General features: G+C 33.4%; 3 protein-coding genes across 4 annotated transcripts in view; 1 reads left to right on the plus strand and 2 right to left on the minus strand.

Moving 5' to 3' along the window:
- Nucleotides 1-1,063, minus strand: part of LOC111389805 (F-box protein At5g07610-like) — a 9,156-nt gene extending 8,093 nt beyond the window's left edge. Inside the window, exon 1 of the mRNA XM_023014783.1 lies at nucleotides 879-1,063. Within this exon, the coding sequence (XP_022870551.1) occupies nucleotides 879-1,063 (185 nt within the window). The remainder of the gene's footprint in view (nucleotides 1-878) is intronic.
- Nucleotides 1,064-7,178: 6,115 nt separating this feature from the next.
- LOC111389797 (protein LSD1-like) lies at nucleotides 7,179-10,148 on the plus strand. 2 transcript variants are annotated; one of them, XM_023014773.1, is made up of 7 exons: nucleotides 7,179-7,268; nucleotides 7,374-7,493; nucleotides 7,977-8,087; nucleotides 9,364-9,473; nucleotides 9,571-9,651; nucleotides 9,745-9,816; nucleotides 9,923-10,148. In XM_023014773.1, exons 2-7 carry the CDS (start codon nucleotides 7,382-7,384, stop codon nucleotides 9,962-9,964), a joined length of 528 nt encoding a protein of 175 aa, XP_022870541.1. In that variant the 5' UTR covers nucleotides 7,179-7,268; nucleotides 7,374-7,381; the 3' UTR covers nucleotides 9,965-10,148. The 2 variants fall into 2 exon arrangements, with proteins under 2 accessions (XP_022870541.1, XP_022870540.1); XM_023014772.1 differs by having other exon boundaries at nucleotides 7,181-7,258.
- A 981-nt stretch (nucleotides 10,149-11,129) lies between these two features.
- LOC111389807 (RING-H2 finger protein ATL43) lies at nucleotides 11,130-12,708 on the minus strand. Its single transcript, XM_023014785.1, has one exon. It carries the CDS (start codon nucleotides 12,623-12,625, stop codon nucleotides 11,288-11,290), a length of 1,338 nt encoding a protein of 445 aa, XP_022870553.1. The 5' UTR covers nucleotides 12,626-12,708; the 3' UTR covers nucleotides 11,130-11,287.
- Between the last annotated feature and the right edge of the window lie 6 nt (nucleotides 12,709-12,714).

Consider the following 12,714-nt stretch of genomic DNA (forward strand, 5'->3'; position numbering starts at 1 on the left):
ATTACGAGATATGGAATTGTGTCAATCTCGATCATCGATCATATCTTTCACTCCACTATTAAGTCAATACAAATCGAAAACTCCTTTTCGACTTATGTGTACACCTTGGCCAAGGATTTGATCATTGACTTAATTGAATGAAACGCAGATCATAATCTCCTACTATCTAAGAGTGACGAATCCTTTATTGATCAATCACAACCTTCATACGATTCTTGACGTACCCGAACGATGTCGTATTAGCGGCCCTTTTCAGAGCAACATCCAACACCGCCAAAGTATGACTGTCCTCATATAAGGTACCATGACGACCTCAAGTCAAAGGACCAATTTCACTACCGAACGTTAGAGATTAACCACCGACACTCAGATAGTTATCCATGTGGAATCTCTCGACGGGTCTCCAATGTTTTGTTCTATAACAAACATCCACGTGTTCATTTAAGTGTCACCACACTTTAACTTGTGAGATCGGCTACTTACTTCACAAGTAAGAAATGCCACACGTGATGGTCTATCCGTAATAACGATATCCGTATCTCGTTATTACTTACGACCACGGATGATTTAAGATTCAATCAGATGTAATTTGTATCTCACAATCACAACTCCTTGTGATTAATAAATTACAAATATTTGAATCTACGGACTCTATTATTTATTTAATTGTCAATTAATTAAATAATAGATCTGCCATTTAATTACATTAATCATATATAAAAGTATTTATGTCCAAAGTCGATTGGACTTAGGACATAATACTTACAATAATAACCCATTGCAGGATCGCAGGAGTTTAGGGCTAGAAAACGGAAAATCATAGGGGAGGAAGGTTGAAGTAAAAAAATCGGGATGGGGAGGCGCGCAGGAGGAGATACGGCGGGGTATTGGGACGGTGGAGTTGGTGGCGGAGAGTGTGGAGTTGAGAGAAATAAGGAGCGGAGATTAAAACGTGCCAGTTCTTGCTTACCGATTTGAATTTGATTAGGGATTTTATGGGGAGGCGGAGAAGCATTTCTATCAATATCTGGTCGTTGCCGGCGATTACAGTAGCGGACGCCATTTTGCAATTGATGCGCAGCGTTTAGGGTTTGGTAAATGGACAATTGGTGATTGAAGATACTGTGAACTTGCTTATCCAGTTGAAAACAGAAATTTGTTTAGGAATAGCATAATGTTTGTATTTCGTTCTTCGAATTCTACCTTTCGTCAAAATATTTTATTTTCAATATTGTAGAGATTTTAACATTTTGCTTAAATAAATAAATAATGTTTTTTTTACATATTATCATTGACAAATTCTTTTACGAGTGAATGAATCATGTGGGATTAATTTGAAGTAAAACTGACAAAATTTCTAGTCACAGGTTTTCACTTCTCAGTGAGTGAAAGATTTGTCCCCGGGTCTACATTGAAAGCTTCTATAGTAGAACTCATTCGAGAGGGCTTGGCGTTCCTGCTTAAATGGTTGAACTTATGCACTGTGGGTTAATGATAAAAAGAAAGTAAGAGTAGTTTTTTTTTTTTTTTTTTTTTTTTTTTTTTTTGGAGAATGAGCGGTTGAAAAAAAAAGTTTTCGATTTACGTATAATATTATCTTATTGAAAATTGTGTGATTGAAAATAGAAAAGAGAGAAAGATAAAATTTAATTTAATAAGGGCCAAACTGGGACAATTCCATCAAATAAAAAAGTAAATAATGTATCGAAATCAATTGCTGCGGATATGTATTTCCAAACTTGGGATTCCAATTATATATCAACAAAATGAAAGAATAAGTTTAGGCTTTCGCTAAATTAACCAAATAAAATAAATATCACCATCTCATGTATAATTTAAGCCTTGACATTTTAATTGAAATCGAACCAGAACCAAATCAAATCTCGTAGCATCGTCTTTTAGTAAATATAAGTTGTGATGTATATATAATACAATCGTAAATAAATAGGCAAGACACCATTGCATAAATGGGTAGGGTAGGTCTAAGTTCAAAAACCAATCCAACTCATAGGCTGGATATGGAGCCTCGTTTTCACCTTCCACAAAATATATATAAATGGTCTCATTATTTCATAATACAAAATATAATCATTTAATGAAGATAAATATCATTATTCTTCCCGGAAACATCAAAATAGATTCTTTCAAATTTGAATATTGTCATAGATGATGAGCACGAAATTTATGGTTCAATTAGAAATTGGTGGCATTCAAATTCAAATCCATTCAAATATTACAAAAATGCATTATAAAACAATAACCTCGAATTTTAATGGCTTGCTTGGGAGTTTTGGGGTACCGATTATCAAATTTTTTAAAGTACCGATCTTGAGCGTTTATTAGATGTATGAAAAGTATCTGTTTTGAGCATTTACGAGATGTCGAACTTTTTTTGTAATTTTGAAAGTTTTTTAAAAGTGTAAACTTACATATATGCTCATATATAATAATGATATATATGTTTGTAGGATCGATATCATGCCCCCAATGGGCAGGATAAAGATTTCTCACAGATAACATGACAAAGAACCTTCGTCATGGTTCTCTGAATTTTATGATCATTTCAAAGAATTATAACAAAGCAACTGTTACTACGTTAGCGATAAGAAGTTTTTATCTATCTATAGGGGATAGGAGATTAGGATTGTGTACGTTTAAATAATATGGAATAAATGTGTACATCATTTAGTGAAATTTCCAATTTATACTTTTTTTGTCTGATTTTTTTATCTCTTAATTGATATTTTACTTGTAAGTAAATTTTTGCATATGAGTTATTTTTAACTTAAAAGCGAAATATTTACTTATAATTAATTTTTAATTTAAAAGTAAAATTTTTTACGTATAAGTAAATTTTATAGTTTTAAGTGAATTTTATACTTATGAGTAATTATTTACACCAGTAAAATTTTTATATAACTTTTAATATTTTACAAGTGAATTTTCATCTTATTAATAGTAAACAATAGCATACAATCTAAAAATATGTAAACAATAGCATATAATCTAAAAATAAACTTAAATTAGATATTTGTTAGAATAAATACCTAGTTTGTGAAGAAACTTATTATGACCATATTTGTGAAAAGATAAACTGAAGGATATGGTTCGACCTAATTTTTTCATTCTGTTGTCACCACCAAGGTTTTGACTTTTACAATGTATTTAAGGGAACAATTTACAAATACACTACAAACCTGAGTTCAAACCTCATTTTGAGAGATTAGTTTTCGCATTTTTTTATTGGCAGAATTCATTAATTTGATGTGGGTTTTGTTCTTTGTTTTACCATAATTTGAGATTGGATGAATTATAATTGTTCCAATAAGTTGTGGATTTCATTTTTGGTTCTTCGTCACCCGAATGTATTTTCATATGTGGTTCCTAGGTAATCAGATCATACTTAGAGTTTATTGTTATGCGAGTGATTTTAGTTCTGACTTTGATTATTTTGTGGAAAAATTGTATTTGATTTATCAATTTAGGCAAGATCTACTTCTAATTGTAGACTTAGCATAATTTTCTAAAATGTACACAATTTTTCAAGTTCCGATATTAGTTGTTTAACTGAGTTTTCATTATTAGTTAATTACTCATCTGTCTTTTTATGGATTATACACCCGTCCACAGACAAACGCATTTGTGAAATGATTCTATGGAGTGTATTCTGTCATAATACTCTCTATTCACTCAGGAATAAAAAGAAAAAGAAAATATATAGATTAGATGAAGTTCGGGCAATTTTTGAAATGCTTTAATACTGATTGCATCCTTTTTTTTTTTAGGCATATTGATTTTTTTCCCAATAACCGAATACTTTTGTCTGTAAATACTGCATATTTGATTGCATCCATAAATTTATTTTCTTCCTTAAGAGTTCTAGTCTCAATAATAATGCTAGTATATATATTATTATTATTATTATTATTATTATTTTTTGGAATATCATCACTTTTCAAGATGAAACTTGAATCGAGGTCACTAACCTGTAAGCTTTCAATTTTACCACTTGAATTAGATCGTGATCTACTTGTATATTTGTTAAAATACAACATTTATAAATAAAAAGAATGTATTACAAATAAAGTGCAGTGCTTGGTGCAATTATCAATTATTTTATTTTTTGAAAAAATTACATAGTTAATCCCTAACATTTAGCACCTCTAGCGATTTATTTCCATACATTTAATTGTGTAGATGTAATTTCGTCACGATACACAAGCTAATTATTCTAAGGATAGCAAAAACTACTTAACTCAAATCTTCCATTCCTTATTTTCAATTTCGAATTTTGAAAGAAAGATCGTTTTCTTTTTTATGCGCGCGCGTGCACGCACACACATATATGTATCAAAATTTGATTGAATGTATGACCATTACAAATAATACAAATTTTTTTGTTATTTTTATATTAACGTGCACGGGTAATAATGATTTCCATTTATTTTTTCAAATTTCCAAAATTGAAAAAACCTTTTCAAGAAATTTAAATGCGCACCACAATTAGAATTTGACTCAAAATGAAAATTCCAAATCCAACACTGCATATGGCACCTTCCCAATCTCAACCCCTCAAGGGCCTGCTTGGGAGTTTTGAGTGCGGGTTATGAGCATTTTTTAAATTATCAATTTTGAGCTTATATGAGTGGATCGATTTTGAATGATTTTAGTCGTGGTTTTTTAAACAATTCAACCTATAGTTGGGAGTTTATTATCCATCGGTTCTAATTTTTTTTAAATAATAAAATTATATATATGTCTTTTAGTAAAATTTTCAGTTTATAGTTTCTTGCATAAAATAGTTTATTTGTAAGTGATATTTTACTGACATGCATTTTTTTTTTTAACATATGAATTAACATTTAGTTTGAAAATATTAGTATTTTTTTACTTATAAGTAAAATTTATAACTATAATTTTTTATTTATAAAATACCTTTTACACATAAGTGCATTTTTATTTATAAGTAACATTTTATATTTTATCAGTGAATTTTTGTATTATTAACAATATATTTACTTTATAAACAAATTTTTACACAAAGTAATTTTTTTTATCTTATTTATAAGTAATTTTTTAATTACAACGTAATATTTTTTTTTGCTTATAATAAAATTTTTTAGTTAGTATATTATTATTTATAAGATAGTTTTGAACAAAATATATTGGTTGAAAATAATTACTATTTAAAATGCAAAAGTAGAAGAGAATATGAGAAACGGTAAAAGATTGTCGATTTGGTCGTTGAGAGATTCGATTTCAATTAAGCTACACCGATTTTGAGTTATATTTAAACTTTCCAAAATTGAAGCCCAAAAAAACTAACAAACACTAATTTTTACGGCCTCTCATAAATGGTGCCTCCTAAAATCCATCAAAATTGATGAAAGAAAAAACTCCCAAACATGCCGTAAACCTTCCCCACCCAAATTGGTTTGCATCCCAAATGAATGATTTCTTAACATTATTATTATAAAAAATAACTAAATTATTTATTTATTACAACTTTCAACCTTATATTATTCTTCAAATTTTATGTTGAGTGTAATTTTCTTTGAAAGAGGAAAATGGGCAATGAAGGGACTACTGTGAGGTTCAAAACTTTCTAGGATTTTAGTGAGGTTACTTGGGTTGTTGACAAATGGCATCGATTATTTTCTGTCGAGATAATATAACGATTCTTAATGAAAATTTAGAGCATGTTTGGTAGAGATTTTAATTCAATCGATATCAATTTTTTGATCGTTATTTCACTATTTCAATTATTATTTTTGAATTCTTCTCTCACAAGTAGGATCCACTTTATCTCTAATGATAAAAAAAAAATCAACTAACAAAATTCCTACCAAACTAGCACTTAGACAGTGTTTGATGAAGCAAAGTTTTCCATGGAATTAGGAATTCCAATTCCAAGTTTCATTTTTTTGCATGTTTGATACCATTATTTTCTAGGGAATTGGTTTTCTCCATTTTTCTAGCCACGTAGACAATTTCCAGCTTTTGTTATGGTGGGAATAGATTTTCTAGGCAATGTTGACGATTTTTTATTTTTTTTTGTGTTCTTTTTTTATTTTTGGTTTGTAATAGAAACAAAGTCTATCCCTAATTGTAAAAAAAATATTTTCCTTTACTTGACAATTTTAGAGTGTGTTTGATTAGCATGGAAAATATTACCTAGAAAAGAAAATGTTTTCCATCTTTTGTGGAAAATAAAAACCAACTCTACCCAAGGAAAATATTTTCCTTAAAAACAAGGAAAATTAGGCATATTTTCAAAAGTTGGAAAATGTTTTCCATGGAAAAAAATAGCAATCAAACACTCCAAGTAGAAAGTTGGGTGGAAAATTGATATTTTCCATGGAAAATAAATGTAATCAAACACAGTCTTAATGTAAAACAAAGTCAAACGAATATCAAAACATAGATAATTTTCTTGAATTTTTTATTTATTTTTATTTTTTTGCAATGGAAACAAATTTTATCTCCAATACCAGTAAATTTTATAGCTTTAGTTGACAATTTTTATGTAAAACAAAGTCAAACGAACACCAAAAAATACTTTTATTTCAACGTTTTTCACGTGAAAAATTATGTCAATCAAATACAATAATTTACAATTCCCAGGAAAATAATTTCCCATCAATTCAATTCCCCTGAATTCATTTTCTTTTCACCCAAATTTCACATTTGCAATTAAACGAACCCTTAATTCCATGTTATGTCATGTTAAATCTAACAATCTTGCTAGTGGTACACAATTGTGCACCTAAGGGTGTATTTAATGGACACTTGGTGCCTCGACATTGGTCGAGACGCCTGCCATGTTGGCGCGGCCGAGGCGCCGAGTGTATATTAGGTACACCTTTAGATACATGTTTGTGTATATTTAGCATAATTCTAAATCTAATCCAATAAGCGAATGTCGAGGCGCCTGCCATGTTGACGCCCACAGGCGCCTCGGCCAATACCGAGGCGCCGAGTGTATATTAGATACACCCTTAGATACATGTTTGTGTACATTTAGCATAATTCTAAATCTAATCCAATAAGCGAGAAAGGGCCCACTCAACGATTACTGTCTGAGAAAATATTTTCAAAAATTAAAAATCAAGACCCACACGCGCCAACCCATAGAATTCCTTCTTCACGATTGCGATTCCGATTCCGATTCCGATCTCAGAACCCCAAAAAAAAAAATCCTATTCCCCATCGCTGATGAACTGAAAATACATCCGCTTCCATTTCTTCACATTCTACCGTAATATTTGGTAAGTACTCTAGAATTCCAAATTTTCTGGAAACTTCGATTTCGTTCTAAGTATAATTTCGTGTTAATTTTACTGACGTTTTTTTTTTTTTTTTTATTTAAATAGTTACAGGAATGCAGAGCCAGATAGCGTGCAACGGGTGTAGGAGCCTTCTTATGTACCCGCGTGGAGCAACAAATGTGTGTTGCGCCGTGTGTAATACCATCACTTCTTTGCCCACTTCAGGTAAATTTGAATTCGAAATTACACGAAGCTATGATTAGTTTGAGTGTTCCTTGGAAAATGTTGATTTTTTTTTGTTTTATATCGAATACCATATAATTTGTTTGAGTTTGATAGCTTTAAAATGCCAATAATTAAAAAAGGAAGAAAATGAAAGCAATATGCATTCCTGCTTACTTGCATACTCTGTTACGTATTGGCTGATCAACAATTTTAACTTATCAATATATTGTAGTGCATGTGTTTATATCGGATATTTGATAAAGTAATGACTTCCTTGGTTCCGCACATCTCGATATTAAGATCAACAAAACTTGAGATTTTAGCTAAGTTGTAAAATATGGGCGATTTGAAAAAGTTGTGCAATTTGAAACCATTTCAAGTATGATCATACATGTATATTGTTGGACACTTGTGCTATTATGATCAAACTCAGCAATGGACGTTCCAATGTTTTATATTTGACTTAAATCTCCCTCTTCTCAGTAATGGAAATGTCCCAACTGATATGTGGAGGTTGCTGTTTATTGTTGATGTACACCCATGGTGCTACTAGTGTGAGATGCTCTTGTTGTCATACGGTGAATCTTGCAACAGGTAAATATAATTGATGGCTATCATTGATTTTTAAAACTCTCCGTTATGTTGTCTAATAAATAGAAAAAAGCCTCCCTGCTAGAAAAAAGGATGACAGAGGCTTTGACCGTCTCTCACAAGCGCTGGACCCAGCATGAATAAACAATTGGAAGAAAAAAAGTGGCCCCATCCCCTATTGTGATGGTCGGCCAAGGCTTCGGTCAGTTTTTTCTGGAAGTGTAGCTCCGTTGCTAATAAATATGTCGAGCCTTGGTAACCGGGTACACTTAATTGATGTGTGGAGCCTTGGTTGTTAGTGATCTGAAAAGTACATTTAATGGCTTGCCATTTTTGGTGATTTGAAATTGTCAAGAGTCAAATTTCATCATTATTTGATTAGCTTTGGCAATCCATCTTGTCACTGAGTGATATGAATTTGTCAAAATGGTTTTGGATCTTATTGATTTCGAGAAATTCCAGGACGCAAAATTAGTATGTGCCTTTTCTATGGTTTGGCTCTCTGTCTTTAGAGGACAATTAGTACCGCTAGTCGAGCAGGTGGTCATTGAATTGTCATTTTCGTTAGAGTTTGCAATTTGTATACCATAAACCACTGTTGACCACTCTGACCCAATTACTACTTACGCAGTCTAGGTGCCATAATTCAAAGAATAGGTGTGCGCTGACATGTGCATGTATTTTTTTTCTTTGTTGCATCGATGACTTCCGAAAAATTGTTTTTCAATCTTGCCAATATTTTTGGCTCTTTTTTTTTTTGGATACATTTTCTCCCTCTTTATAGCGAGGTTTCATACATTGAATCGTATGAAGTTTCTGCCAATGAAGTTGTAGGAATGATACATGACTATGTATAATGTTTGATCCTGTTTATTTTATTTAACAAGTGGACCGATGAAAGAAAAGACCAAAGATCCACAAAATAAAGTCTTTTGATAACTTAATTTATCTATCTATAACTCTTGTATGCTTTGCCATTGCCCATCAACTAACTTCTGAACCTATTTAATTGATGAGTTTTTCCCTCATGAACTCACTACTTCCTCTATTCCAAGTATTTGTAAATTATTGCAAGTGCTCTACATGACATTAAATTAAATAAATGTAAATAGCAAAACTAAATCTTTTACCATATCATCAACAGGTGTTCTGTTTCTCTAAAATTACACGGTTCCCCCAAACCTCTATTACCATTACACACTAAAATTTGCATTGACATTTTTTTTCTAGATTTCTTGGCTTTCTATTTTCTTATTTTGGATTTTGGTTGTCTGACAAGCCCACAACATTGCTCATGTCAATTGTGGGAATTGCTCCACGATGCTCATGTACCCATATGGTGCTCCATCTGTCAAATGCGCTGTTTGCCAGTATATCACTAACGTCAATGTAAGTATTATATGTCTTTTCATTTTTTTGGATGTGTATACCAGATCTTATTCATCTCTAATATCGTTCTTTTTATCTCATTGCTTTATATTTGCAGATGGGTAATGTTAGGGTCCCCATTCCCATGCATCGGTCAAATGGAGCACCCTCTTCAGCATCAATGCCCTCTAGCTCAGCAGTTAGTTCCCGATATGACATTCGCTATTCATAAAAACATTACACGGGAAACATATTTCTAATATTTTCTCTATTGTTTGTCATTTTACTGCAGGATTTACCAAATTCTCAGAGCCAAACTGTCGTCGTGGAAAATCCCATGTCTGTTGACAAGAGTGGCAAATTGGTAATTTTTGGTTTCATATTTACTTCAGATTTTTTTTTTCCTCTTGGTATTCCTTGTTCTTCATGATGAAGAAGACAATCTAAGACGGTTATCTCAAAATTTCCAGGTAAGCAACCTCGTTGTTGGTGTTACAATGGATAAAAAATGACCTAATAATTCATTTTGATCGATGGTTGCTGTATTAGAAAGCCTGGAACAGTTTATTATGCTTTCATCAGTTGGCTCGTTGGGACTGAGGGAGAAAGTTTCATATTGGCCTTGCTACTTTCTAGCACTTTTGTTGTATTTTTATTGGAAATGTTAAAAGAGTTGGACAATGTTACATTTATTTACACATTTTTACCGAATCTTTTACCTACACTCACAATAGAAGGGTGGGTCCCACAACCCGGAATTTTTAAATCCATGCGGGGCCCGCGCTGATGTGAGAGTAGGACATTAATTTGGTGACCCATTTTCGGTACATATTTATTTATCCTAAAGAGTTATGAGCATATTGATGCAGTAAATACGCTTGCAAAAAGTACAGAAATGATCAGAATTGCTGTTTATCTTTGTTTGGCATGCTACTTGTGATCTGGTGAAGGTCAGATGATAAATTCTGGCACTAAATGCAAGTTTGCAACTTGAATGGGGAATTTTTTGTCCTTTTTCAATTTATATATTTATCTTTGTGAGTTTTTTTTTTCCACTGATTATTATTATTTATAAATCCAAAGTTTCTGCCATTTTTATGCATCTTAGTGCTTGGTGCTGCAATAAAATCAGTGTCTTTTTTCTTAGCATGGTGAAGTCACAGCTACAATCTTCGCCTTTCTTCACCATTAATTATAAGTTGTACCTAAACGAGGTTTATTAATGGGATCCGTGTAGTTTTGAGTAAAATACTCCAAACAACTAAATCCTAGTATGTGTTAAAGTACGAGTATTTTATCAGATTATGAACACTTTCAGAAGGGCTGTCTAATTTCATGTTATTTTCGTAGTGTAAATTGATAATACAAGTTGTGTATTATTCTTTTATTAAAAAAAAAATTACGAACACTTCTAGTCTCTAAATAGGGATTTGGCTTCCTTTTCAGACATTTGTGCCCTTTGTCGGAATAAATATTAGATAAATGGACGTGTCATCTCTTTAATAGCTTAATTGCTCGTATAAGATGACACCCTTGTGGCATGTCAGGCATGAAGAATCGGATAGCAATTGACAGTTCTGAAATTGGGAGTAAAATCTTGTTTAATTTTGTTAAATATTCGGGATTATAGTAGTGCATATTGGAATCTTGAAACGTGTATATATGTGCATTTTGACAAGAATATTTATTGTTTATATTATATGAAATAGGAAGGTGCCAAATTCCCAAGTCCCAATGGATCATCCTCTGCCATGAAGTTTTCTACAAGTATTTATTCTCCAATTATAAAATGAAGAAAAATGGCTATTGATTCTGAGTAATACAGCTAAGCTAAGCTAAACAACAATGGAGGTAGTAGTAGAAGAAGAAGGCCTGGCAGACTGCACAACTGTCTTTTTCTGCTGTTGGGATTGTGAAATCCAAGCCAACCACCTGTTTACAACCCCCTCATGTCTCTGTCCCTCTTCCTCCAGCCTTCCATTACTTCTGTACCTACCCATTCCTGTGATTTCAGACATACTTCTTCCATTTATTACACCTCTGCCGCTCCCCTCCTCCGTGTCGTCTTCATCTCCGCCGATTCGCCGCCTCCGTGAGAACCCCAGGCTTGTACTCAGAATCATTTCCGATCGTAAGTAGAGTAAATCTGGTGGCTGCACGTCGCTCCAGCGGTGGTCGTGGCTACTGTTGCTGCTGCTTGCTTGAGCCTCCCCGGATATTATGATCCGGTGTTCCAGGCGATGCTTTTCATCCTGCTTCTGCTTTTCGAGCAGCAACCCGTCTTTTCGGGATTCATTAGCTATCGTTCTCCTGGATTTTGAGCTATCTAGGGATCTGCTACCTAATTCCTGCCTGGAGTTCTCCGCCAGGCCATCTTCTCTGGACCCGTTTTGCTTGCAGGATTTCCAGCTGTCCAGTGATCTTCTGCTTAAATCATCGCCGGGATTTTCGACTATAATTTCTAATGACTTTCCTCTCTCACCGGCTGACGAATGCCGACCTGAAACTCTCGGATTAACTAATTCTTTCCCCTTCTGGCTAGGAGATAGTAGAGCACTGCTCAATTTTTCATTAGACTGATCATGATTATACAGAGATTTATTCTCATAATCGACCAGAAGAATGTCTTCCGGGTCGACCCGGTAGCGACAAAGTGGGCAAGTCGAATGAGAATCAAGCCAAGTATCCACACATTCGACATGGAAAGCATGCTTACATTTTGGCAATAATCTAAGAACTTCAGCGGGTTCGAATTTATTGAGGCAAACTGCGCATTCCAGGCCATCCTTCTGACCCCTCAACGATTTAAACCGGAATATGGGGAGTGATGCAATAACTTTCGGGTCGACTCCCGAATTTTTCCTTGCTACCATTGCTGATTGAGGGTACCCTCTGGAGTTATTAACATAGATATCCCTTTTGCAGTGCTTCACATATAGAAGCAACAGAAAAGTGATGGAGAAAATGGTTGTGAGAACTCCAACAATTACGGCAACACCAGGCTTGAACGGTGGAGCTTTTGCATCGGAAGGCGGTGGCAAGGGCGGCGGAGGTGGAGGATTCGTTAATCTAGGAATCTTGCCGATATTTCCATTGTCATGTTCTGATGTAACTAATGCAAGGGTAAAGAAGAAAAAGAGCCAGAAGAAGGGCAAGAAATTCAAAATGCCCATCTTAGGTTCTTGAATGTGGATTTTCTTCAACAATATGAGAGAAATGATTTCTCTCAGAGAAATTACATGGAATATGGGGTTGGGGTTGG

Source organism: Olea europaea, unplaced genomic scaffold (assembly GCF_002742605.1).
Source record: "Olea europaea var. sylvestris unplaced genomic scaffold, O_europaea_v1 scaffold622, whole genome shotgun sequence".
Classification (NCBI taxonomy): domain Eukaryota; kingdom Viridiplantae; phylum Streptophyta; class Magnoliopsida; order Lamiales; family Oleaceae; genus Olea; species Olea europaea.